Source organism: Danio aesculapii, chromosome 22 (assembly GCF_903798145.1).
Source record: "Danio aesculapii chromosome 22, fDanAes4.1, whole genome shotgun sequence".
In the NCBI taxonomy this organism is placed as follows: domain Eukaryota; kingdom Metazoa; phylum Chordata; class Actinopteri; order Cypriniformes; family Danionidae; genus Danio; species Danio aesculapii.
In genome coordinates, this window is record NC_079456.1 from 36,249,611 (window position 1) to 36,277,470 (window position 27,860).

The following is a 27,860-nucleotide window of genomic DNA, read 5'->3' on the forward strand; positions in this document are numbered from 1 at the left end:
ACCAGTCTGGCCATTCTCCTCTGACATCAACAAGGCATTTGTTGCATTTAGCAGACACTCAAAAGCGACTTATGAAAGAGTAACAGATTCATCCAAGAGCCAGCAATCATAGTATTATACAAGCCCAGGTGTATTAGACAACTAGAAAAAACACAAGCTAAAGATGAGAGCTAATGCAGAATGATATAGAGAATATATATGTGCCTGTGTGTGTGTTTTGCATTGCCCAAAACTATAAAAATCAAACATATAGTATATTTAAATTTGAGCAAAATTGACATCTCCATTAGATGTGTTTTCCAGTTGCAATTTCGATCTCAAGCTTCAAATTTAAAGTGTAATGAAAATGCAGCTTCTTGCACTTAAAATGTACCGTATGCAGGTTATTTTTATACATTGCATTCAAGGTTTGAATGTTGAAAGTATGCCAAAGTGCACTTCTTTTTACTATGTGATCGTACTGAATTTGAGCTGAAAAAAGGAGCATGTGCATCCAGTTCTTCAAGCTGAGAGTAAGCGCGTCTGCAGCTCTTCTCAGATCAGCTGAAGCGTGAGGTCAGGCCCTGCTGGGGAATCAGCGGTCTTTCTCAAATTTACTGTCCTTCATTATAATGATTTCCACACATCTCCCTCTTAACCCTCCAGATCCACCTTTATCCGCTCCTGCATCAGGGGTCACGCTGAGATACAGCTTCGTTTCTCCTGGCTTCTCCCCCTCAGCTTAGTCCTGGACTACCAGTTACACTGCTACAAATATAAAATATAGTGATTTGGACAATGTAGCATACTGAAAAGCACATAAAAACATTAAAATAATGGTCACATTTACAATAAGGTTTCATTAGTGAACTAAGAATTAAGAGTACGTATACAGCATTTATTAACCGTAGTTTAACATTTACTAATGCATTATTTACATCCAAATTCATGCTTGTTAACATTAGTTAATGCACCGTGAGTTAACGTGAACTGTATTTTCATTCACTAACATGAAGAAATACTGTAATAAATGTGTTGTTCATTGTTTGTTCATGTTAGTAAACGCATCAACTAATACAACCGTACTGTCAAGTGCTCCTAAAATAATGTTCTGCCTATGAAAAGTAAATGCTGTTAATATATAGTTACAAGTATAATCTTCATTACTTCACTTTTATTTGATATTCAGTAGAGAAATGTCACAAATTGCAGTCTATTAATGTTCTTTAGCCATGTGTCTTTATTTATTTGTTAAATATAGATTTTTAAAGTTGTATTTAATCATATTTATGTGGTAATAATGTAAGTAAAATTAAGTTTCTGATTATTAAAATCCAGTGTTTTATTTCATTTTATTTTAATTAAATCTCATTATTTTATCTTATTCAGTTTTATTAATTATACTACTAATGATCAATTATTAATAATTGATTTTTAAAATACCCCTTTTTCAAGATTTACGATGAGTCTTTTGTGTCTCCAGAATGTGTCTGTAAAGTTTCAGCTCAAAACACCTATCAGATTATTTATAAGGAAGGATTTTTCAGCTCTGAACACACTAGCTGTTTTTGTACCCGAATACACTCACTTTATTAGGTACACTGCTGTTTAACTGCTCGTTACACAAATCAGCCAATCACATGGCAGCAACTCAATGCATTTATGCGTGTAGACATGGTCAAGACGATCTGCTGCAGTTCAAACCGAGCATCAGAATGAGGAAGATTTAAGTGACTTTGAATGTAGCACTGCAAGAGGAAATATCCAGTGAGCGGCAGTTGTGTAGGCGCAAATGCCTTGTTGATGCCAGAGGTCAGAGGAGAATGGCCAGACTGGTTCCAACTGATAGAAAGGCAACAGTAACTCAAATAAGCACTTGTTACAACCGAGGTCTGCAGAAGAGCATCTCTGAACACACAACACGTCCAACCTTGAGGCGGATGGGCTACAGCAGCAGAAGACCACACCGGGTGCCGCTCCTGTCAGCTAAGAACAGGAAACTGAGGCTACAATTCACACAGGCTCACCAAAACTGGACAATAGAAGATTGGAGAAACATTGCCTGGTCTGATGAGTCTCCATTTCTGCTGCCACATTCGGATGCTCGGGTAAGAATTTGGCGTCAACAACATAAAAGCATGGATCCATCCTGCCTTTTATTAACAGTTCAGGCAGGTGGTGGTGGTGTAATAGTGTAGGGGATATTTTCTTGGTAACCTTTGGGTCCATTAGTACCAACTGAGCATCGTGTCAACGCCACAGACTACCTGAGTATTGTTGTTGATCATGTCCATCCCTTTATGACCACAGTGTCTCCATCTTCTGATGGCTACTTCCAGCAGGATAACACACCATGTCATAAAGCGTGAATCATCTCAGACTGGTTTCTTGAACATGACAATGAGTTCACTGTACTCAAATGGCCTCCACAGTCACCAGAGCTCAATCCAATAGAGCACCTTTGGGATGTGGTGGAACGGGAGACTCACTATCATGTCAATATGGAGCAAAATCTCTGAGAAATATTTCCAGTACCTTGTTGAATCTACGCCACAAAGGATTGAGGCAGTTCTGTAGGCAAAACGAGGTCTAACCCGTTACTAGTAAGGTACTATATATATTTTTTTTATTTATTTTTTTTTTTTTTAGAGTGCTCTAACTGGAAAAACAATGTTTACATACAAACCCTGAAAACAGACTTACCATGAACGTTTTCAAACTGATTTCAGTGTACTGTGATTTAGGGTGCACTAATCTTCCATATTAGTACCTGTAGGAAGGATAGCACATGAATTGAAACAAACAGACCATATTCCATCCATTCTGTTTAGATTTTTGTTTCAAATGATTTCTAGTTAAATAATCGGCGTCTATAATTACTAAAATGCTCTTTGCTTGAGTTTTGTACTGTCTGTGGAAGACATATGAATCTAATCAGAATCACTACAGGGCATCAATTCTGCAATAATGACAGTGATAATCGCTGCCGACAGCGTGCCCCATGCATGCACTGTTTGTGTTAATCAACTACATAGACAGTCCTTAATCATTCCCTGACCAACCCCACCCCCAGCTGCTCAAGCCCACTCACCTGTGTGAAGCACACTTCTTAAATACACAGTGTTTGTGTCAGCAAGATGAATGAGTGTGTTTTCTACAGGTGGTTTGTTAAACCAACTCACCTGTGTGAGGCACACTCAGAGTTTATAGTATTTTGGGGTTGCCGTGTTGGGGGAAAAATAAGGGGTCTTGGTTTTATTCACCCCGGTTCAGGTGCTCTCAGAAAAAAAGTTGAGTTTTCAGTTGTTGTTTGAAGGATACCATTAAATCTACAGTCCGTGTGGGAATGGGAAAATCTTTCCACCAGCGAGGAACATTGAACGAGTTGCCCTCTTTACACCATTTTCATCTCTTTTTTTAATTCCTAGTACTAAGTTGCTGGAATAATTTGAACAGGGCAACCCTTGACAAATATGGGCTAGGCCAGGGATGGGCAAACTCGATCCTGGAGGGCCGGTGTCCCTGCATAGTTTTGCTCCAACCCTAATAAACACACCTGCTCGTAGCTTTCTAGTGATCTTGAAGACACTAATTAGGGTGTTCAGGTGTGTTTGATTAGTGTTGGAGCAAAACTCTGCAGGGACACCGGCCCTCGAGGATCAAGTTTGCCCATGCCTGGGCTAGGCCGAAGGAAAATGAATGAATGAATTTTTTTTTTAAATCATCCAACAAGCTTGTTCCTTGCCCATCATATCTCCAACAATTCTTCTCCCATCCGCAGATCCAGAATGATCTCCAAACCCAACTGCTCCTCGACTGATTCCACAACACCAAGGTGCATCCAAGACCTATTATGCAACACCAGCGTCACGTTAAACCTCACCGAGATGGAGATCGAAGACTTCTGCCTCGACCAAGACGAGTATCTGGAGAAATACCTCGGGCCAAGACGATCCCCAGTGTTCCTGCCTGTATGCCTGACCTACCTCCTGATCTTCCTGGTGGGAGCGGTGGGAAACATCCTTACCTGCATTGTCATCGCTAAAAACAAAGTAATGAGGACGCCGACTAACTTCTACCTGTTCAGCCTGGCCATTTCGGATCTTCTAGTGCTTCTGCTGGGAATGCCTTTGGAGCTTTACGAAATGTGGAGCAACTATCCGTTCCTTTTAGGCAAGGGCGGATGTTACTTCAAGACTCTTCTCTTCGAGACTGTTTGCTTTGCCTCAATCTTGAACGTAACTGCGTTGAGCGTTGAACGCTACATCGCTGTGATTCACCCACTCCGAGCTAAATACGTAGTAACCCGCACTCATGCGAAACGCGTGATATTAAGCGTCTGGAGCATTTCCGTGCTTTGCGCCATTCCCAACACGATCCTCCACGGTATATTCACTCTCCCGCCTCCTAAAGGGAAAGCAGCAGGAGTCATGCTCAACTCCGCCACATGCATGCTCGTGAAGCCGCGCTGGATGTACAACCTGATCATCCAAATCACGACTCTGCTATTCTTCCTGTTTCCCATGTTGACCATCAGCGTTTTGTATCTGCTCATCGGCTTGCAGCTCAAGCGGGAGAAGATGCTGCAGGTCCTGGAGGCCAAAGCCAGTTCGGGCCAGGACAGCTCATCTAATGTGCGCAGTCAGCAGCAGAAAACCCGTCGCCAGCAGGTCACCAAGATGTTGTGTAAGTAGGCCAACTGTTACACTCTGGCAGACTGCTTTGAATCACATTACACTGCAAGCGTATTCATAACATATGAAGCCTGCTCCGTCACTTTGAGTCATCTTTTGGTTTCGCGCGCAGTCTTAGCAGCCTAATGGCATCATTATTATGTTTACGCTCCAAACTGTTGTTGACGAGCAATCGTTTTGTAGATGGGGCTGTCATAATGTTGGAGAAATTGGAGGAAATAGCCTCTAACCATTGTGGGTTGAGGAGGTTTATTTATGTACACTGAGAAGGTACGAGGGGAAGGGTGTTTCTGGAGAGGAATAACATATAATTGTGAGCATTTTTCTAATAAGTGTAAGTTTTTATCTCAGTTTTGAGAGGTTTTTTTTCTGAATTGGAAGCATATTGTCGTTGTTTTTTACATTGTGAAAGGTAAAGTCTCTTTTTTTTTGTCAGACTTTATCAGCATCTGCAAGCTTTTTGGCTTTCAGAGAGAAAAAAATCTCATATAAACAATGAGATGAAGAAAAAAACATGTTAATTGCAACATATAAACCTAAAATGGCAAGAATAAAAAGGGAAAATTGAGTATCTGCATTGTGCAATTCACTTTTTTCAGATAAATGGAACTTTATTTGCCTTTTTATAGGCTTTATAGCAATTTTTTGCTCTAAATTGTAAGAAAAAAATAAGAAAATAAAAATTGTGTAACGTATACTCTAAATTCAGATTTGTTTATTTGTAATTCTGTAACTTATCTTTTAATTTCGAGAGAATGATGTGCTTATGATTGACCACAGCCAGTCCCGCATTAGCTATCATGCATCATATCGTACGTAAATAACCAGATTTCCTTACCTACAGCCTTGAAGGATCCCTCTTCCACTGCTACTCCTCACCCTCTTTCCTAGATAAATCCAGGACAGGGTGGCACAGTGGCTCAGTAGTTAGCACTGTCACCTTGTGGCAAGAAGGTTGCTGCTTCAAGTCCCAGCTGGGCCAGTTGGCGTTTCTGTGTGGAGTTTGCTTGCATGGGTTTCCCCCAGGTACACCGGTTTCCTCCCTCAGACATGCAGTATAAGTGAATTGAATAGTGTGAAACAGTGTGAAAAATAATATCATTCCCTATAGCACTACCCAATTTGCTCTGTCATTAAGATTAAATTGGATGTGTCAACAGTTCTCTTCAAAAGGGAGTGAGAGTTTATAGCTGTTTTCCTCCAATTTACCCAAGTATCCACTGACACGAGGCAAAATAGTAGCAAATTTCACCATGTTATACACATTATTATGAGTAATTTGCTCTAGCTTTCTGTATACATTGTTGGAAGGTACTGCTAATCTAAAATAACCACTATGAAAATAGCAACTGATGCTACAAAAAAATGTATAAAAGTAGTTAATTTAACTGCATGTATACTGTATAATTATCATGCTGTCATTATCTGGTGCAATCATTATCTGGTGGTATAAGCACTTGCTGTAATTTTTAAGACATTTTGTAAAAGCAAGACACTGCTGGCAAAAAACAAACATTTTTCATGCCACTTTTAGCTGTTTTGGCTTTTCATAAAGTGTTTTTTATGTAATCTAATGTTAAAAAAAAACATCAGAAATACATCTTTAAATGTTTCTTTTATCTCACTTTGTCAATTTATGTCTGTAGATTTCCGTTATATAAACAGAGGAGAAAATAAGTATTGAACACGTCACAATTTTTCTCAGTAAACCTATTTCTAAAGGTGGTGTTGACTTTAAATTTTCCCCAGATGTTGGTAACAACCAAAGAAACCATATATGCAAATTAAGTTATGTGTAATTAAATGAAATGACACAGAGAAAAAGTATTGAACACATGAAGAAAGGGAGGTGTAGTTCGGCAGTGAAAGCCCAGACAGCAGCTGAAATCTCTCAGTAGTTCTTCATCAACCCTCTGCCGTTCCTCGTTGTAAATGAATATCAGCTGCTTCAGTCCAACATCTACATTAGCAGGAGGATGAAGATGAAACCAGGGTGGACATTTCAGCAAGACGATGATCCAAAACACCGTCAAGGAGACTCTCAGATGCTTTCAGAGAAAGAAAATCAAGCTGTAGAATGGCCCAGCCAATCACCTGATCTAAATCCAATAGAGAATACAGAATAAAGCTCAGATATGATAGACGAGACCCACAGAACCATCAAGATTTTGACACCCTGTTGAAGTCTGTGATAAATCACACCTGAGCAATGCATGTGACTTCATTCTCCATAAGCTGCCGTCACCAAACAAGCCTTTTATATAAAGTATTAAATACGTTTTAGTAGTTCAGCAATTTCTCCTTGTGTCATTCCATTGTTATACACAGAACTCTTTTTAATGTTTATATTCTTTGGGTTTTTACCAAAATCTGATTCAATTCCATGTCAACAGCGCCTTTAGAAACATTATTCACAGGAAAATACATGACAACGTGTTCGATACTTATTTTCCCCGCTGTACATATTTTTAAGGCCATTTTCTCAAAGTTCTACTAAAGAAAATAGTCGCCTGCATCTTAAATGGTATAATCTACTCTCTCTTTAAGTAAACTGTACGCACAATGTACTAATTCATGGCCATGTTTTTCAATTAGCTAAGGAAATTTGTGCTACGTGAATCGTGCACACAAAATGTTGTTCTGCTTCCTGTCCACATAGCAGTTTACAAAGGCAGATACGATATGCCTGAAAGTGAATCAACCCAGGCTCATTCTGAAAACGTACCGCTATATACATTTCTGGAGAGCGCCAAATACATCCCAGGAGCTACATTTTGTTGCAGTTTTTGTTTTCGCGAATCCACCAGAGGCCGCTGTGTACGCTTTTTGAGATCTCAGAGTGCCATTCGCGCCCGCTGTTCTCTCGTAAATCCACCAGATGCCGCTGTGTACGCTTTTTGAGATCTCAGAGTGCCATTCGCGCCCGCTGTTCTCTCGTAAATCCACCAGAGGCCGCTGTGTACGCTTTTTGAGATCTCAGAGTGCCATTCGCGCCCGCTGTTCTCTCGTAAATCCACCAGATGCCGCTGTGTACGCTTTTTGAGATCTCAGAGTGCCATTCGCGCCCGCTGTTCTCTCGTAAATCCACCAGAGGCCGCTGTGTACGCTTTTTGAGATCTCAGAGTGCCATTCGGGCCCGCTGTTCTCTCGTAAATCCACCAGAGGCCCTTGTGTACGCTTTTTGAAATCTCAGAGTGCCATTCGCGCCCGCTGTTCTCTCGTAAATCCACCAGAGGCCGCTGTGTATGCTTTTTGAGATCTCAGAGTGCCATTCGCGCCCGCTGTTCTCTCGTAAATCCACCAGAGGCCGCTGTGTATGCTTTTTGAGATCTCAGAGTGCCATTCGCGCCCGCTGTTCTCTCGTAAATCCACCAGAGACGCTGTGTATGCTTTTTGAGATCTCAGAGTGCCATTCGCGCCCGCTGTTTTCTCGTAAATCCACCAGAGGCCGCTGTCAACTGACTGACTGACCGATTGACCCACCCTCTTCCTTCCCTAAACCCAACCAGTAGTGTTTTCAAAAGCACTGATTAACCCAACCACCCACTTCCCTCAGCCCAACCGACTGTTTTTAAAAGCGATCCTGAAAAAGAAAAGCCCTCGTCTGGTTTTTACCACGTTTTCAGATTTTACCACATTCTCACCCTGTTATTTTCTTGCTTATTTTATTATTTGGCTTCTGTTTTCGTCTTACCTGCTTTCTGAAAGAGTTCTTCACTAGGCTCAAACCCTGTCGTCGTGGTCAACTCCTCTTTGCGTCTCAAGTCCGCCGACGTACATGGTGAGCCACTGAGCAAACTGGTAACAGCGGGAGAGCCGTCCATACGGAGGTAAGCGGTCAGCTGGTAAGCGCAAAAAGGAAGGGAAGGGCCCCGTAGCGTTCGTTTTACAGACGAAATGCAGCCATACGTATCTCTGGCTACATAATTCACGATCTCCAGACATGTATACAGGGCTACGCTTTCAGAATGAGCCTATGTTGAAGCGAGTAGAGCACTAACGATTATTTAGTGCACATGATTTGCCTAACGAAGGAACTAACTAAGAAATCCTGCCCAAGATTTTAGTATTTATCCTTTTATTTTTGGTTTATGTCATGTGCGGGGCTCTGTAATCTATTTTGGGTGAACGATCCCTTTTAAAACACCCTGTATCTTCTCCTCAGTTGTTTTGGTGGTGATGTTCGGCATCTGCTGGGCTCCGTTTCACACCGACCGCCTGATGTGGAGCTTCATGGACCAGAAGGACAGCGAGCACATCAAGATCTTTGAGGTCTACGAGTACGTCCACGTCATCTCCGGGGTCTTTTTCTACCTGAGCTCGGCCATAAACCCCGTCCTCTACAATCTGATGTCCACCCGCTTCAGGGAGATGTTCAAAGAGGTGATGTGCCACCACAAATGGCGTCCCGTCCCGAGAAAGCGCTCTCTGAGCATGACCAGAGTCACCGTTCGCAGCACCGTCAGTGACGTCCCGCCATGCAACGGCAACGTGACTATTGAAGGAGACGATTATGACGTGGATGAAGGCCAAGAAAATAACAACTGTCCCTAGGATTGGATAAAATGCATAGTATTATATATTAGAAGTGGCTAAATTAATACTGCAGCTTTAACATTGAGTAAAATGGTAAACAGAAGTATAGTTGTATATAATGCCAGGTTCAGACTACAGTTTGTTGATATATATTTTGATTTCTGATGAAACGTGTTGCTTCCCAGCCAATCATTGCTCACCATTTATAATGACAAGTGTGATGTCACTAAGAAGGCGGGACTTGCAACTTACTTCAGAACTAGTGCTTATTCTTATAGTTATTTTTAGGGATAGTTCACCCAAAAATGAAAATCTATACACTGTTTACAAAAAAAAAAAGCGTTTCTTTTTCTTGACAGGGTATATACAGCCATCAGAGGGTAAAATTCAATACCTTTAGGTCTGAACAGGTAACATTGGCCACATTTTAAATATATTCACTAAATAGTGATTGTAAACTAATCCTAAACTAAAACATTATTCACATTTGGGGGCCCTAAGCAGAATAATTTTGGGGCCCACCTTGCTCTAAATCAGAGGTTCTCAACCCACCACTTTGTCTAAAATGTATGTATGAAATGCTCATTTAAACCTTTAGTTACTAACAAATAGTATACTATACGTCTGCGCCAATAGCCTAGTGGTTAAGTGCGCTGACATATAGCACCGATGTGCTTGCAGCGACCCGAGTTCAATTCCCAGTTCGAGGTCGATCCTTCCGCTATCTCTGCTCCCCACACTTTCCTGTCTAAATCTCCACTGTCCTATCAATAAAGGTGAAAATCCCTAAAAATAATTATTAAAATAAATAGTATACTATATTATATTATTATAACAAATATATATTATACATTTGTTGTGCCTTCTATTATTTTCTATTATCATTTCATTAAAAAAATATCATTTTCTTTCAATTTAATTATAAATAAATCTAAAACTGTGTTATAAATCATTGTATGTATTTAAAAAATAAAAAAACATACACCGATTTAAAGAGAACCACAGGTCAACAGGGAGATTGCAAAAGACGAGCTTCTGCTTTAAACTGGACTGACAAAACTATACAGACAAATGTAAAATACAGGAAAACACCCTAAATATATTAATATTAAATATTAAATAATATATTAAAGATATTATTGGGAGATCGCTAACAGAAACATTGAACAGCTCCGCCAGAGCGCGTCTGAAGCTCATATGTAAATGTATTTACATTCTATGTCCGAAACACCATTGAGCCTTGTTAGATCCTCCTGTATGGGCGCGCGTCCGTTATAAAACACTCACATGACATTAATTTTGACAAAAATACACAAAGAGACACTTTCACTTGACGCATAGTTCGTGAATGAACTACAGAGTTGTGTGTACTAGTTGCAGTTGCGATCATGAGGCTGTGTTTGCGCCGAGTTTAAAGTAATCAGAGAACAGGAGAAAGCGCATTACTTTGATCATTTTAATACAGCATATTATAATGCAATCCAAAAGTTATAGTATAATATTGAGAGTTGATTTTAATCTCACGGCCCACCTGCAGGATCGCCGAGGCCCACCGGTTGAGAATCCCTGCTTTAGGTCTCAAACTCAATTCCTGGAGGGCCGCAGCTCTGCATAGTTTAGCTCCACCCACCTCCAACTCACAGCTGCTTAATAGTCTCTAGTAGTCTCGAACACCTTGATTAGTTGGATCAGCTGTGATCCTTGATTAGGGTGGAGCGAATCTGTGCAGAGCTGCGGCCCTCCAGGAATCCAGTTTGAGACCAGTGCTCTAAATAGTGGAGTATTGCCATTGCAAACCAGCCCACGGTGATTTTACTGCTTATTAAATGCAATCAATGAAACAGAAAAGTAAAGCCTGATTTATTCTACTTAATAACTGTCTGAATGACTTGGACATTTTAAAACAGCACTGTTTCTGTCAACTAGCAGCTTAAAAAATTAACAATTAAACTATCTTTAATAAAGGGACCAGTGATTCCTACTTTGCGTCCTTCTGGAGTGTTTAAAACATATTCAATTAATTTAGCAAACAGATTGAGGATTCTATAGCTAAAAATTCTGAGGTTTTATTTATTTATTTTTTATTAATTTCGAAAGCAAAAACCCTGCATTGAAACGACGCTGAACGATAATTAGCCAAAAGTGAAAATACATTACTTAGTAATACAATATACATTCTGAGTACTAAAAAAAACTAAAAATTAACATTAATTTAAAAACTGATCCATAAATAATAAGATAAGCAAATAATATAAAGTAAAGATGAATAATATTAATATAAATAACATATAAGAAAAAAGGGAAGCAACAAATACTGGGTTAATGTTAAAACACAATATTATTCCCTTGAGTCTCCTTCCCTGTTCCTTACATTTAAGATGCAGGGTCCAGAGCTTATATTACAATTCAATTAGGACATAACTTTAATAAACATGTCTCAGGAAAAATATTACCAGTGTGTAAACGTCAGTGAAAGACACTTCAGTACTATTGCATTTCAGTAAAATGCGTTTAAACAAACAAAATAAAAACGTGTCTGTAAAACCAGAATAAAACGAAATATTTTATATAAGAAGACTACGTTTATTAATCTGTAATTGTCTATTTTCGAATAAATGTTTCCCAATTTTCCCCTCAGTCCCCCGTTTTTTAATTTCGTTTCATTTTCGTGGTCCAATTTCCAAATTAAATCAGGTATATAATGGGGCAGGTGATGAAGCAAAGGCCATGGTTGTGTCTGTGCTTGGATTTGCATTCTTGTGGTGACCGGTCGGTCTTGCAGGTTACCTTGGAAAAACAAACTTGAACCGCGACGTGAGACAGAACGCATATGAGAAATGAAATGCTGCGAGCTTCCTGCTGATCACATGACCTTCACACGAAAACAATTTTAACTTTAATAAAATTGTGAAGCAGAGATTTGCTTTATTTGATCATGGATGAATCATTGTCTTGAACGAATCAGTTGAATTAACTAACAATTCACTTATTTACCGCCACCTACTGGTGCATAATGAAATCTGCAGATATAGTCACCGAAAATGGCCATAATTAATGCAGTCAGAAACATGATATACTGATAGTCTGAAATACTTCAGCACAGATCGATTCAGTCAGTGGAAAATCCAACATGTTTGATTTAATACGTCAATTTCATTCTTACTACACACAATCTATGCAGAAAACACTGTTTAAATATGTGATTTCAGATGCAGATTCACTTTATTGTACATGGATGAATCAGCGTTTTGAACGAATCAGTTGAATTAACTAATTATTCGTTTGTTTACCGCCACCTACAGTGAAAGACACTTCAGTACTATTGCATTTCAGTTAATTGCGTTTAAGTAGACTACATTTATGAATCTGTAATTGCCTATTTTCGATTAAATGTTTCCCAATTTTCTCCTCATTCCCCCGTTTTTTAGTTTAGTTTCATTTCCGCGGTCCAATTTCCAAATTAAATCAGGTATATAACGGGGCAGGCGATGAAGCAAAGGCCATGGTTGTGCCTGTGCACAGATTTGCGTTCTTGTGGTGACCGGTCGGTCTTGCAGGTTACCTTGGAAGAACAAACTTGAACCGCGACGCGAGACACAACGCATTTGAGAAATGAAATGCTGCGAGCTTCCTGTTGATCACATGACCTTCACACGAAAACAATTTAAACTTTAATAAAATTGTAATTTTTTTTTTTGCTTCTTAGTGGAAATGTATAAATATTTAAGTCCTAAAAAACTGTCGAGGAAGGTAATTTGTAAAGTGCAAATAAAAACAGCAAGGAAACAGCTTGCACCACTAGCGGGTTGTGCGGGCCCCCTAGTGGCGGCGGGGCCCTAAGCAGCCGCTTGGTTCGCTTATGGGGAGGGCCAGCTATGATTATTCATATACGTAATAAAAATGTTAATCCAGAAGGTTTCACCGATAGAACAGCAGAAATAATGGTGCTGCCTTGGTTCCTGCAGTGTGACATCAAATATAGCAGGATTTTATCGATTTCATAAACTACACAGCATCGCAAAATTTCAAACTTTAGCATAAACCTATAATTATACGACTGTATAATCAAAAATGATGCCAAATTTAATACCTTGTAACAGCATTTAAGACTTTTTAAGGGCCTTAAATTTCTCTAAATTGATTTATCAACTTTTAATACTTTTTAAGACCCTGCGGACACCCTGCTTGAACACAAAAAACAAGTAAAGGGTGGGTAAATGATGGCAGAATTTACAGTTTTGGGTGAACTATCCCTTTAAAGTGCTTTGTATTAAACTTCATCTACTTTGAAATATGAATTGAGGGTTACACATAAGCAATAGGCTGTTATTAGCATGACTGCTGCAGCGTATGTCCCGTGTGATAACAATGATTGTTTGTGCAGTCAGATATAAAAACGCATGATTGTAAGCTACATGTAATAGCTTGGTTTTAGTAAACACTGTCGGGTCAGCTTTTTGTATTGTCCAATTTGTTTGAATTAATAAAACGGTATTTTAAAAATGGCAACAAATATAGTATGTCCAGATTACATTTAGTATAAAACACTCCTTTATAGCGACCGTAAAGCAACCATGTATTATCTACAAAACAAGATACACAATTGTACACACAACCAATGTATTTTCGCTGAAAGTCACAAGTACACGATGGATTTAATACGTCGAAATTTTATTCCTACTACACACAATCTACGTAGAAAATATTGTGTTTCAATATGCGATTTCAGATGCAGAGAGTATTATTTATTTTATTCATGGATGAATCAGTGTTTTTAACGAATCAGTTGAATTAACTAATAACTCACTTATTTACCGCCACCTACTGGTGCATAATGAAATCTGCAGAAATAGTCACTGAAAATGGCCACAATTAATGCAGTCAGAAACATGATATACTGATAATCTGAAATACTTGAGCGCAGATCGATTCAGTCAGTGGAAAATCCAACATGTTAGATTTAATACGTCAATTTCATTCTTACTACACACAATCTATGTAGAAAGTATTGTGTTCAATATGCGATTTCGGATGCAGAGAGTATTATTTATTTTGTTCATGGATGAATCAGCGTTTTGAACGAATCAGTTGAATGAATGAATGAATAACGCACTTATTTACCGCCACCTACTGGTGCATAATGAAATCTGCAGATTTAGTCACTGAAAATGGCCATAATTAATGCAGTGATATACTAACAGTCTGAAATACTTGAGCGCAGAAAGATTCAGTCAGTGGAAAATCCAGCATGTTAGATTAAATACGTCAATTTCATTCTTACTACACACAATCTACGTAGAAAACACTGTTTCAATATGTGATTTCAGATGCAGAGATTCACTTTATTGTTCATGGATGAATCAGCGTTTTGAACGAATCAGTTGAATTAACTAACTAATAATTTACTTATTTACCGCCACCTACTGGTACATAATGAAATCTGCAGATATAGTCACTGAAAATGGCCATAATTAATGCAGTCAGAAACATGATCTACTAATAGTATGACATATGTGAACTGAGATTGATTCGATCAGAGAAAAATCCAACATGATGAATTTAATACATCGGAATTTTAATCATACTACACACACAATCTATCAATAAAATATCGCTTCAGTCATTTTAGAAGCAGAGATTTGCTTTATTTGATCATGAATGAATCATCGTCTTGAACGAATCAGTTGAATTAACTAATAATTCACTTATTTACCGCCACCTACTGGTGCACAATGAAATCTGCAGAAATAGTCACCGAAAATGGCGTTATTAATGCAGTCAGAAACATGATATACTGATAGTCTGAAATACTTCAGCACAGATCGATTCAGTCAGTGGAAAATCCAACATGTATCAATTTTCCCAATTGTCTTGGCTCCACCAGTCTAAACTGTGTCGTATAGCTTCACAATGAAATTCAAACAACTTTAAATATTGGGAAATAAGACAATAACTGAACTTGTTGATAGCCCTCATTTACACAGGCTGTTTTGCATGCAGTGTTTGCATTGCCAATAGTTAAGTGAATTGCTCGAACATAAATAATGCATTCTGCATATTAGCTGTGCAACTGCTTGACCTGAAATATGGCATCAGACGCCGAGAACAATTTACATTCTCATACAGGCTACAGGAAGAGGAAGGAGACAGAAGGTGAAGGCTAATTCAGGCTGAAGGCTGAGGGCATTCACCGCAGCCCTGAACCATGAGCATGTGACTTGTTGGAAATGCCAATTCAGAGTGTTAACCATGTCTTTAATGGGAAAATTCTGTTTCTTTTTTACTGTTAATGAAGCTTGTTTTATATTATTTTTGTGGGAATTATTGGAAAATACACGCCATAGTTTAATAAATAAGCTTTCTGTTGATGTATGGTTTGTTAGGAAAGGAAACTATTTGTTCGAGATACAACTACTTGAAGTTTCCCAATATTGCATTGTGGCTGGAAGAGCAACCGCCCGCTGCGTAAAACATATGCTGAATAGTTGGTGGCTCATTCCACTATAGCCACCTCTGGAATAGAGACTAAGCTGAAGGAAAATAAATGAATGAATGAATGAATGAACGAACGAACGAATGAATGAACGAACGAATGAACAACTATTTGAAAATTTGAGGGGTCTAAATATCAAAACACTGCGAAAAATAGCCTTTAAAATTGTACAAATTAATGTCTAGCAATGGAAGATAATCTATACCTAATATTCTAATAATTTTAACATAAAAGTAAAAAAAAACAATTATATTGTTGCCTATTGCTAAAAATATACACATTAAACTTAAAGGGGTCTTATTATGCCCCTTTTTATGAGATGCAAAATAAGTCTGTGATGTTCCAAGAGTGTGTAAGGGACATTCAGCCCATAATACCACACAAATTAGGTTTTATAACTCTTTTCAATTAGGATTTGATCCTAATTCAGTCATTTTGGTGACTGTCGCTTTAAATTTAAATGAGATTGCGCTCTTTTTCAAAAAAAGGGCGGAGCTACAAATGCTTGTGTCAGCATAGTGGCAGATTCAAAAGCAAGACTGACATTCTAAGCTAATGAGGGAAAGATGGTCACTAGTGGGCGGGGCTTTCCTCCTCTGATGACACGTACAAAGAGAGAATGTCGATCAAAGTGTTTCTGCAGACTGTTTTTATCAAGTCTAATTATAAAAATTAGAATTAATAAATGTTTACTATTAGAAGCTGGCTATATTCATGGACGGCTGCCACACAATTATGTTTAAACCCTTTATAATATAGATTTTTGCATAATAGGCCCCCTTTAAGACCCCAAGGGTCACATATTAAACATATTTATACATAGATTTAGATTTACATAAATAATATGTTCCAAAATATGACTAAATGTTTAATATTTAATGTTTGGCAGCCACCATAGAGTTATATATCTCTAAATATGAAACTAAAACTACATTTACACTACCGGTCAAAAGTTTGGGCTGTGTAGGATTTTTAAATGTTTTAAAATAAGCTTCTCCTGCTCACCAAGGCTGCATTTATTTCATCAAAAATACAGCACAAATGGTGAAATGTTATTCCACTATAAAATAACTGTTCGAAAGTAATTTATAATTTAATTTAATAATTTATTCCAGTGATTTAATAATAATTTTTCAGCTTCAGTCTTCAGAGTCACATGATCCTTCAGAAATCACTCTAATATTAATTATTATAATCATTATTATTATTCATTCATTTTCTTTTCGAATTAGTCCCTTTATTAATCTGGGGTCGCCTCAGCGGAATGAACTGCCAACTTATCCAGCAAATGTTTTACGTAGTGGATGCCAAAAATGCCAACTGACCCTGCCAGGGCACGAACCAGGGACCTTCTTGCTGTGAGGCGATTATGCTACCCACTGCGCCTCCATTACTATTATTATTATTATTTAATATTATTATTATTAATGGTAATAGTAATAAAAAACAATGGACTGGAGTAATAATTTCATTTGAAACTACATACACTAAGAAAGCAGTTATTTAAATTAATTTTAATACATATTTAACATTTTTTACATTTAATAAGTGCCAGCTTGATGAACAGAATAATTTCCTTTATAAAAATAAATTAATAAAAAAAAACTGACTGCAAACATTTGACCTGTAGTGTACATGCCCTTTCTTGTAAATAAAAGCACTGTTATACTGATTTCTACTGTACAGCAACACAAACACATCTACATTGTCATAAACATGTCGGATTTTCATGAAGAGTGTAAAACCGGCCTTGCTGAACCAATGGGGAATGATAAGTGTACGGTAATTGGGGTCTGGGAAACCAATTATAGGATATTTCATCCCTGGATTTTTTAGTGAGGAGACGCTAAAAGCCTCGGCGGTACAACTTGAACATGTACAGTACCTTTAAAAATGACTGCACTTCACAGGGTTTATTAATAATTCTGAGTCGCTTTAATCTTGAGATTTGACGGAGAGGCTGATCAAAGCTTCTGAGGCTAGATTTTTTATTTCAGAAATATCTTGTTTCCGATCATAGATTCTGTTGAAAAAAACACTTTATTTTGTGCTGAACAAACCCCAGTGACCTTGGTAAAGTATCTGCTTAGTGTTTACTATAACAAATTTACAGACAACATATTTGTATTTTTCCACAATCTAATGAGCGAGTAATGATGGTGACAACATTTGCTGGTCCATCAACCCTTAGAAATAAACCCTATTTGTCAACACATCAGAGAGCGATGCGTTTCTTTTGAATTACTTGGCTTTTACTACGTTTGTAAATGTTTTTTGATTGTTTGTTTGTTTGTTTGATTTGTTTTTTATCTACTTTTTTGGTTGTTTTATTTCATTTTTTTGTTTTTGTTTGTTCTGTTTTTGCTCCATTTTTGTTTGTTTTGTTCTGACGTGTTTCTGTTTTGTTATTTGTTTTGTTTAGTTGCATTTTCTTCTCATTTTTGTTTTAAAATTTATTGAAATCATGAATAAAGTTTGTGTTGCCTAACTTTGATAACTTGTATTTTTTGCACAGTAAATGTAATAAAATAAAATTAAATTAAATTAAATTAAATGTAATAAAATAAAATAAAATTTAATTTAATAAAATAAAATAAAATGTAATAAAATAAAATAAAATGTAATAAAATAAAATAAAATTAAATTTAATAAAATAAAATAAAATGTAATAAAATAAAATAAAATGTAATAAAATAAAATAAAATGTAATAAAATAAAATGTAATAAAATAAAATTAAATGTAATAAAATAAAATAAAATGTAATAAAATAAAATAAAATGTAATAAAATAAAATGTAATAAAATAAAATAAAATGTAATAAAATAAAATGTAATAAAATAAAATAAAATGTAATAAAATAAAATAAAATGTAATAAAATAAAATGTAATAAAATAAAATTAAATGTAATAAAATAAAATAAAATGTAATAAAATAAAATGTAATAAAATAAAATTAAATGTAATAAAATAAAATTAAATGTAATGAAATAAAATAAATTAAAATTTAATAAAATAAAATAAAATGTAACAAAATAAAATAAAATAAAATGTAATAAAATAAAATGTAAAATAAAATAAAATGTAATAAAATAAAATAAAATAAAAAACTTAATAAAATAAAATAAAATGTAATAAAATAAAATGTAATAAAATAAAATAAAATGTAATAAAATAAAATAAAATGTAACAAAATAAAATAAAGTATAACAAAATAAAATAAAATAAAATGTAATAAAATAAAATGTAATAAAATAAAATAAAATGTAATAAAATAAAATAAAATAAAAAACTTAATAAAATAAAATAAAATGTAATAAAATAAAATGTAATAAAATAAAATAAAATGTAATAAAATAAAATAAAAAACGTAATAAAATAAAATGTAATAAAATAAAATTAAATGTAATAAAATAAAATAAATTAAAATTTAATAAAATAAAATAAAATAAAATAAAAATGTAACAAAATAAAATAAAATAAAATGTAATAAAATAAAATAAAACTTAATAAAATTAAATGTAATAAAATAAAATTAAATGTAATAAAATAAAATTAAATGTAATAAAATAAAATAAAATGTATCAAAATAAAATAAAATAAAATGTAATAAAATAAAATTTAATTTAATAAAATAAAATAAAATTTAATAAAATAAAATTTAATAAAATAAAATGTAATAAAACAAAATAAAACAGACAGACAGGCAGACAGTTGTTTTGTCTTGTACTTTTTGTCTGCACATAAAAATGAAGCAAGAAGGTCGCTGGTTAAGAGTCCCGGCTGGGTCAGGTGGCATTTCTGTGTGGAGTTTGCATGTTCTCCATGTGTTGATGTGCCCTAAGCTAATTTTCTGCCCCAAGCTAATTTAAATATTTGTTAGTGTATGTAAGAGCCTTTATTTAGTTTAAATAATTTGCAATATTTCTGTCCGTCCATTTAAAGTTCAAAACGTTCCCATTGAGATGATTCTATATGTGAATAGATGCCATTGTTAAATCCGTCTCATATAAAGTAGTTGTTTTCCCACAAAACACTTTGATTAAACCACTTACTTCATGTGGATTTGTTTAATTTACTCATCTTTCTAAGAATGTTTTGCGTGAACAGATTCATAATTAGTTATTAGATGAAAATAAAACTAAATATCAGTCAGTCTTTCATATGAAATGAACCAAATGGAGCATGATAGTGACAAAAGTTAATTTTCTTTATTTTTATATAAAATAAATCAAACATTATATAAGCTTGTAAAACTTCATGTATTCAAAATGTCATACGGCAAAGACTTCTGATGAACAGAAGCAAAAGTGATTGATTTTAGTAATTGTCTAAGATTAGTTCAAATAAATAACACAAATATACCCTTTTAGGGACCAAGCTGCAAAATATGTGGTCATCAGCGCGTCTTCAGTAATAATACACACCAAAAGCAGCAGCTACACAGAACAAGCTGTCCTATTAGAGGGGAAAAATTAATTAAAGCCAGAAATCACATTTCAAAATAGTTTTGATGTAGTTAGCTGAAATATTTCTTTACTTACGTTCATATATATCTCTTGAGCATAATTGTCTGTATCTGCATCCCAGAAGCAGCGCGCAGCCATCCTGCGAAAATGAGAAACTGAATAATACACTCATCGGCCACTTTATTAGGTACACCTGTCTAAATGCTCGTTAACGCGAATTACTAATCAGCCAATTACATGGCAGCAACTCGATGCATTTAGGCATGCAGACATGGTCGAGACGATCTGCTGCAGTTCAAACTGAGCATCAGAATGGGGAAGATTTAAGTGACTTTGAATGTGGCCTGGTCTAATGAGTCTTGATTTCTGCTGCCACATTCGGATGGTCGGGTCAGAATTTGGCGTCAACAATATGAAAGAATGGATCCATCCTGCCTTGTATCACTGGTTCAGGCTGGTGGTGGTGGTGTAATGGTGTGGGGGATATTTTCTTGGCACACTTTGAGTCCATTAGTACCAATTGAGCATCGTGTCAACACCACAGCCTACCTGAGTATTGTTGCTGACCATGTCCATCCCTTTATGAGCACAGTGTCTCCATCTTCTGATGGCTACTTCCAGCAGGATAACGCACCATGTCATAAAGCGTGAATCATCTCAGACTGGTTTCTTGAACATGACAAAGAGTTCACTGTACTCAAATGGCCTCCTCAGTCACCAGAGCTCAATCCAATAGAGCACCTTTGGGATGTGGTGGAACGGGAGATCTGCAAATCTGCAGCAACTGCGTGATGCTATCATGCTAATATGGAGCAAAGTCTCTGAGGAATATTTCCAGTATCTTGTTGAATCTATGCAATGAAGGATTAAGGCAAAAGGGGGTCCATCCCGGTACTAGTAAGGTGTACCTAATAAAGTGGCCGGTGAGTGTATAATCAAATGTTGAAGTGGATACTGAACGATAACTTAACCGTGGCATCCGTAATCATAATCCCAATTAGAAATTTGATTAATTGTGCAGCTCTATTTTGACAGCACTGTTTCTTTGGCTGCTCCCCAATGCAATTTAACACTGATCTTGTGGTCCAAGGACACACAATAGGTAAAAAAAAACAAAGAAACAAAACAAGAAGTTTGAACCCAACTTAATCCAATATTCACATTTTCGTGCCAGAACAATATGCTTTTGAGGACCCGCAGACTCCCTGTTATTGCACAGAGGCTGACGATATCTGCAAACGCACAACTCTGGGTTTCAGATGCCCTGCGATATTGATTTCGCAATACAAAAAAGACCACAGTGACTGTGGATGTGGGTGGCCTAGAAAGATCAGTAGACTCATGAGAAACCTCAGATTGGTGACAAGCAAGCCAAATGTCAGAGCTGAAGACAACGATCAGGAAAGAGAATGCCTGTGGTCGTGGCTCTGCTTGTAAACATAATTTGAGGGCTTAATTTTGCTTACTTGACTCCTTCTCCACGCTGCTCTCCAATAACCACCTGCACGATGAACTTGTATCTGTCAAAGCCCATGTCTGAGGAAGAGCACATATACTCGATTAGAGGTCTTATACGCACAACAATATCAATCAAAAAGCTTATTTCATACGTTTTTCTGGTTCCAAAATGTTTTGGTTGCATATTTTTCCCATTTATGCCCCACATACAGGGACTTAAATAAGGAATAATCGATGATGGGCTTTGAGTTGTTAGAAAATAATCCATTGCACACCTGAGCAGTATTGGGTGTGATTAGTTACAGTTACTTGTTACTGTACTTAGATTACTTTTGTGCTGGAAAAAGTAAAGTAAGGGATTACTTTTCATTTTTAGGCCATTTTAGGTAATATCTGTTTATTTTATTAATACTTTTAATATTATTTATTATAACTCGAATATTTATATTCTGTGCATTAACATTTTATTATATAGATTTCTTACTCAAAAAGACTCATTTGTTTGTAAATGATCCCATTATTTTTTTAATAGAACATGTTTTTTATCTTCTTCTTCTTCTTTAATGTGCATTTTAAGTCAAAAATGTATTCCCATGTGTGCACGTTTGTTCCAATGTACAGTGAAGTATTATTATTATTCTTATTATATTAGTTGCAAAAAGTTGTATAAGGTATAGAACAGTACATAGAACATTAGAAACAAGACATGCATATAAGGCATAAATTAATAATAATAATAATAATAATAATAATAATAATAATGATGATAATAGTAATAATAATAATAATAATAATAATAATAATAATAATAATAATAATGATGATAATAATAATAATAATAATAATAATAATAATAATAATAATGATAATAATAATAATAATAATAATAATAATAATAATAATAATGATAATAATAATAATGATAATAATCATAATAATAATAATAATAATTATGATAATAATAATAATAATAATAATAATAATAATGATGATGATAATAATCATAATAATAATAATAATAATAATGATGATAATAATAATGATAATAATAATAATAATAATAATAATAATAATAATAGTGGTAAGCACTGTCGCCTCATAGCAAGAAGGTCGCTGGTTCGAGCCCCAGCTGGATCAGTTGGCATTTCTGTGTGGAGTTTGCATGTTCTCCCCGTGTTGGCGTGGGTTTCCTCCGGGTGCTCCGGTTTCCCCCACAGTCCAAACACATGTGCTATAGGGGAATTGGGTAAGCAAAAATTTTCTAAGTGTATGAGTGTGTTTCCCAGTGATGGGTTGCAGCTGGAAGGGCATCTGCTGTGTAAAACATATGCTGGATAAGTTGGTGGTTCATTCCGCTGTGGCGACCCCAGATTAATAAAGGGACTAATGCGTAGGAAAATGAATTAATAAATGAATAATAACAATAGACATAATGTTTAACTGAAGCTACTATTGTGCTCTATGCAACATACATTTAAAAACAATAATAAATTCAAATTAAAAAAATAAAATAGGAAAAAGTGGGAAAAACAAACAGATAAATAACTGAAATATTGAAATAATGATAATGAAATAACTCAATGACATAATGTTCCGGTTATTATTAAAGGGAAATAAATGCGTTTTGTTGTGCTACATGTGCTAAAAACCACCAAATGGCGAATTTTTGTTATGCAATAAAACCCCTTTTTTCTTTAACAATGAACTTTACCGACAAAAGTAAACTTTGTCATCCAAAAATACTAATAATAAAATAGTAATATTGCAATGAGGAACAGTCACTTCATTATTGAGGTAAAGTTGGTTTTATTTCACACATATTCACACATTCATTCAGTCACAACTTGTGACATGCTCCCTATATGGTTTACCATGCTACATTAAATATTCGATCTGAAATCACATGCAAGTGTGACTCTAAAACAACACTAGCACTGTTTATTTGACTGAACAGTTTTGTGCTTTGATAGTCATTTGCTGCTAATATGATTTCACCAATTAATATTTTCAAAGATATATTTTTAAAACTATATTATTAAGGAGAAAGTCTGAATGTGTGAATATAAAACTAACTTCTCCTCAATCTTCATTTCTTAACATGCACAACAGCAAGAACTGGAGCAGAATTGGCGGCTCTTGCTGATAGAGGTAAAGCTGGTTTTATATTCGCACATTCAGACTTTTCTATTAGTAATATAATTTCACAAAAGGATTATTTGCAAACTCTAAATAGCGAAATCATATTAGCAGCTAATGACTATCAAAGTAAAACATTGTTCGCAGTCAAATAAACAGTGTTAATGTTGTTTTCAACTCACACTTGCAGGTTATTTCAGACCGAATATTCAAAGTGCCGTGGTAAACAATATAGGGAGTGTGTTACAGAATGAATGTGTGAAAATAAAACCAACTTTACCTCTATCTCCTGCTGTACTGTTTACCTTTCAGCTTGTGTTTAATGGAGTCTGCTAAAGATCTGGATAATGTGGGAACCTCTTCAGGATCATACTGAACTCCATACAGCTGTTCCCTCAGGATTTCTCCAATGCATTCCTTCGCCACACCTGCCTTGAACCTGCAGATATTATTGAGGTAAAGTTGCTTTTATATTCGCATATTTGTTTATTTAAGGGTCCCTATATTGTGTATCACTCTACTTTAACTGCTCGGTCTGAATTAGCATGTAAGTATGACTTTAAAATAGCATTAGCACTGTTTATTTGACTGTGGTCGATGTTGTACATTGATAGCCATAGGGTGCTAAAATGATTTCACTATTTAGGATTTGCAAATAACACTTTTCTGAAATTATATTATTAAACAGAAAGTCTGAATGTGCGAATATAAAACCAACTTCACCTAAATGCGGATATTTGAATACAATTCAGGAGTTAAGTCAAACACTGCTTCATATATACATACAGTTCAGATGATGTTGCTGTTTTAGCAAGTTGCTAGTTTAGCTAGCTACGTTTAGCCTTGAAAAGTGGAAGCAGTGCGTCTTACTTGTCTTTATAATTCGGCCTAATGAGGTACGCGTTCGCTCCGGTGTCCATGAATGAAATAAAACGTTTAACGTAAGTAGTTTCGCTTTACAGTTTTACCGACGTTGTCATAACAACTCAGTTTCATCCGGGAAATCAATTTACGCGATGACGTCACGAGAAACCAGGCGCGTTCGAGCAAAGCCATAGATGTTTACATTAGATGTCGCCTACCCTTTTGTTGTCTATTGGAAGAATTGCGTCAATAGAGCCGCCGTTTTAGTACAGGGTAGTGTTCTGTTGAACACAGCAAGAAGGTTGCTGGTTCGAGCCTAGGGCTGGGTCGGTTGGCGTTTCTGTGTGGAGTTTGTATGTTCTCGCTGCGTTCGCTTCCTCCGGGTGCTACTGCGGTCACGCCATCTGCGGTTCCGAGAGAGACGATCTCGCTGTCTGTGCTTTAAATTGTGCTGCGCATCTACTCGGCGCTGCGCGGTAGATTAAAGACGCGTGTGTTCAGTGCGCTGCAGCTTTATAATCTTGTTTCAGTTTTATTATATGGCTTCAAATGAGAACTAAGCAAAAATGGTCACTTTTATTCATATTTGGATATATAATAATCGTGACTTTGCATGTAGGCTATGTTATTTCTTTGTTTTACTGTAATTGGGTTTTATTTGCGAGTTTAAAACAAAATTAATAGCATTTAAAAGTCATTACCCGGCTGTCATAACTATTCACATTCGTTTTCATATTCACAACTTACTATTTAGGTGTTTACTGTGTAATTAAGACTGTTTTATTGGTTTATTTGTGTTTTTCGGTAAATATTTTACCCTTTTTCATGTGGAATGTTGCTAAATTAATGTAAAAAATGTAATCATTATTGTACAAATGTTTATTTTTAGATAAAATAAAATCAAATTGTTCCACTAAAAACTCCACCAGATTTTTCTAATATGACCGTACAGTAAAAACACTGTATTTCCATGACTTTAGCGTGCTATTATTAAAATACGAAACATTAATATGATATGAAAAGTGAGCAGTGATACATTAGGACATGTAGAACAATAATCTGGTGGAGTTGGCAGAAAATAATTTGATTTTACTTTTTTATGAGTTTTCCCAAATATGATTGTATAAAAAAAGTCAGTATTTTACATGATTGTGGGATGTTATCATTTATATGCGATTTAAGTACAAAATAAACATTTGTACAATAATAATTCATTTTTGTAATTAATTTAGCAACATTCCACATGAAAAAAAGGTAAAATATTTACCGAAAAACAGAAATAAACCAATAAAACAGTCTTAATTACACAGTAAACACCTAAATAGTAGGTTGTGAATATGAAAACGAACGTGAATAGTTATGACAGCCGGGTAATGACTTTTAAATGCTATTAATTTTGTTTTAAACTCGCAAATAAACACAATTACAGTAAAACAAAGAAATAATAACATAGCCTACATGCAAAGTCACGATTATTATATATCCAAATATGAATAAAAGTGACCCTTTTTGATTAGCTCTCATTTGAAGTCATAATCTACCGCGCAGCGCCGAGTAGATGCGCACCACAATTTAAAGCACAGACAGCGTGACCGTCTCTCTCGGAACCGCAGATGGCGTGACCGCAGTCGGGTGCTTCAGTTTCCCCCACAGTCCAAAGACATGTGGTACAGGTGAATTGGGTAGGCTAAATTGTCAGTAGTGTATAAGTGTGGGTGAGTGTGATGTTTCCCAGAGATGTGTTGCGGCTGGAAGGGCATCCGCTGCGTAAAACGTGCTGGATACGTGCTGTGGCGACCCCGGATTAATAAAGGGACTGAGCCAAAAAGAAAATGAATGAATGAAATATCAGTATGACAACATATGTTTTTATGTTACTTAAACTTATTTTAATAAGCAGGTTAGTTAGGTTATAATTTGAGTTATATAAGGTAACTTAAATTAGTCAAACTGACTAAAAATATTAAGTTGAGATGATTCGAAAAATGAAACAATTTAAGACAGTAAGATATTTTTTACAGTGCAGACATTCACACATTCACTGTATGAAGACAGACACATTTCCTCTGTGTGATTGTGAAACTCAAGGTGGGCTGTCGGTGGTCTTGTGGTGAGATTGTATGATAATATGGGTTGACAAGAATGTAGTATCAGCAATAACAAATACCATGATACGATTGGGAAACGTTGGTTTTATATTCACACTGTCAGACCTTCACTTGCTTAATATGATTTCTGAATATTTTTAAAATAGGGAAATCATGTTAGCAGCTAATGACCATCAAAAGTACATTTTCAGCCAGTTATATAGTGCTAATGTTGTTTTGAAGTCACCTGCATTCGATTTCAGACCGAATATTGAAAGTTGTGTGGTAAACAATATTGGGATAGTGTTTGGGAAGTAATGCTCATAATAGTATGTCACTATAATTCATCTGTATTAGCCTTTAAACAATTTAATTGAACATGAAATCTAAATACTAGGGATGTCCAGATTAGGTTTTTTTGCCCTCGAGTCTGAGTCTGATAATGACATCCGATCTGATACTTCTACACAAAGAAGAATAAAGAAGATCGAAGAAACAGATCCAGGATATTCCTTATTTTTTATTTGATTCACCTTATTTTAACACTAACAAACACAGTACAACACAGACAACGCGATTTCAATATTTTCCAGTTGGCTAGATATTAAGTAACAGTAAGATAAACATCTTTACCGAAGCCCCTCTACTTGACGGTTGGTCTCACGTGTCCATCATGTTTGTAGTTTATTTACACTTTTCACCCGCTTTTGTAGTTCTAATCGAATTCACGTCCAACGCGCCGTGTACTGTAGGCAATATCAGCGGTTAGAGCAGGGGACAGCAATCTCCGTCCAGAAGGGCCGCTCTCCCTGCAGAGTTTAGCTCCAACTTGCCTCAACACACCTGCCTAAATGTTTCAAGTATACCTAGTAAGACCTTGATTAGCTTGTTCAGGTGTGTTTGATTAGGGTTGGAGCTAAAATCTGCAGGACACCGGCCCTCCCAGGACAAGTTTGGCGACCACCGGGTTAGAGTATGGATGCTTCTACCCTCAAAATGTTTACCGGAAATAGTAAACCATCCGGGAACCTTTGGCATACTCTTTTCGACATACTACGATTTAGGACATACTAATTCTTTTTTCAAATATTATTTAGGATGGATAGTATGCAAATTGGGAGGCAGTAACACTCGTGCTTTCCACTT

General features: G+C 35.8%; 3 protein-coding genes across 3 annotated transcripts in view; 2 read left to right on the plus strand and 1 right to left on the minus strand.

The window, feature by feature from the left end:
• The window catches only part of LOC130215721 (uncharacterized), a 208,710-nt gene that overhangs the window by 166,451 nt on the left and 14,399 nt on the right, over nucleotides 1-27,860 (plus strand). The gene's annotated exons all lie outside the window — the stretch shown is intronic.
• nmur1a (neuromedin U receptor 1a) lies at nucleotides 3,751-11,425 on the plus strand. Its single transcript, XM_056447565.1, has 2 exons — nucleotides 3,751-4,665; nucleotides 8,839-11,425. The coding sequence occupies exons 1-2, from the start codon at nucleotides 3,768-3,770 to the stop codon at nucleotides 9,225-9,227; spliced, it is 1,287 nt and encodes a 428-aa protein (XP_056303540.1). The 5' UTR covers nucleotides 3,751-3,767; the 3' UTR covers nucleotides 9,228-11,425.
• dynlt2b (dynein light chain Tctex-type 2B) lies at nucleotides 19,919-24,761 on the minus strand. The gene is made up of 5 exons (XM_056447570.1): nucleotides 24,634-24,761; nucleotides 24,069-24,202; nucleotides 21,636-21,705; nucleotides 20,245-20,308; nucleotides 19,919-20,158 (listed from the first exon to the last, which is right to left on the minus strand). Exons 1-5 carry the CDS (start codon nucleotides 24,681-24,683, stop codon nucleotides 20,111-20,113), a joined length of 366 nt encoding a protein of 121 aa, XP_056303545.1. The 5' UTR covers nucleotides 24,684-24,761; the 3' UTR covers nucleotides 19,919-20,110.

Bases quoted from the DNA above. Each gene is read 5' to 3' on its own strand.
- nmur1a (XM_056447565.1), top strand. From the start codon at position 3,768: ATGATCTCCAAACCCAACTGCTCCTCGACTGATTCCACAACACCAAGG. The intron at 4,666-8,838 runs GTAAGTAGGCCA...TCTTCTCCTCAG, and splicing joins GCAGGTCACCAAGATGTTGT to TTGTTTTGGTGGTGATGTTC.
- dynlt2b (XM_056447570.1), bottom strand. From the start codon at position 24,683: ATGGACACCGGAGCGAACGCGTACCTCATTAGGCCGAATTATAAAGAC. The intron at 24,203-24,633 runs GTAAGACGCACT...TAATATCTGCAG, and splicing joins AGGCCGAATTATAAAGACAA to GTTCAAGGCAGGTGTGGCGA. The intron at 20,159-20,244 runs GTAAGTAAAGAA...CCCCTCTAATAG, and splicing joins CTCAAGAGATATATATGAAC to GACAGCTTGTTCTGTGTAGC.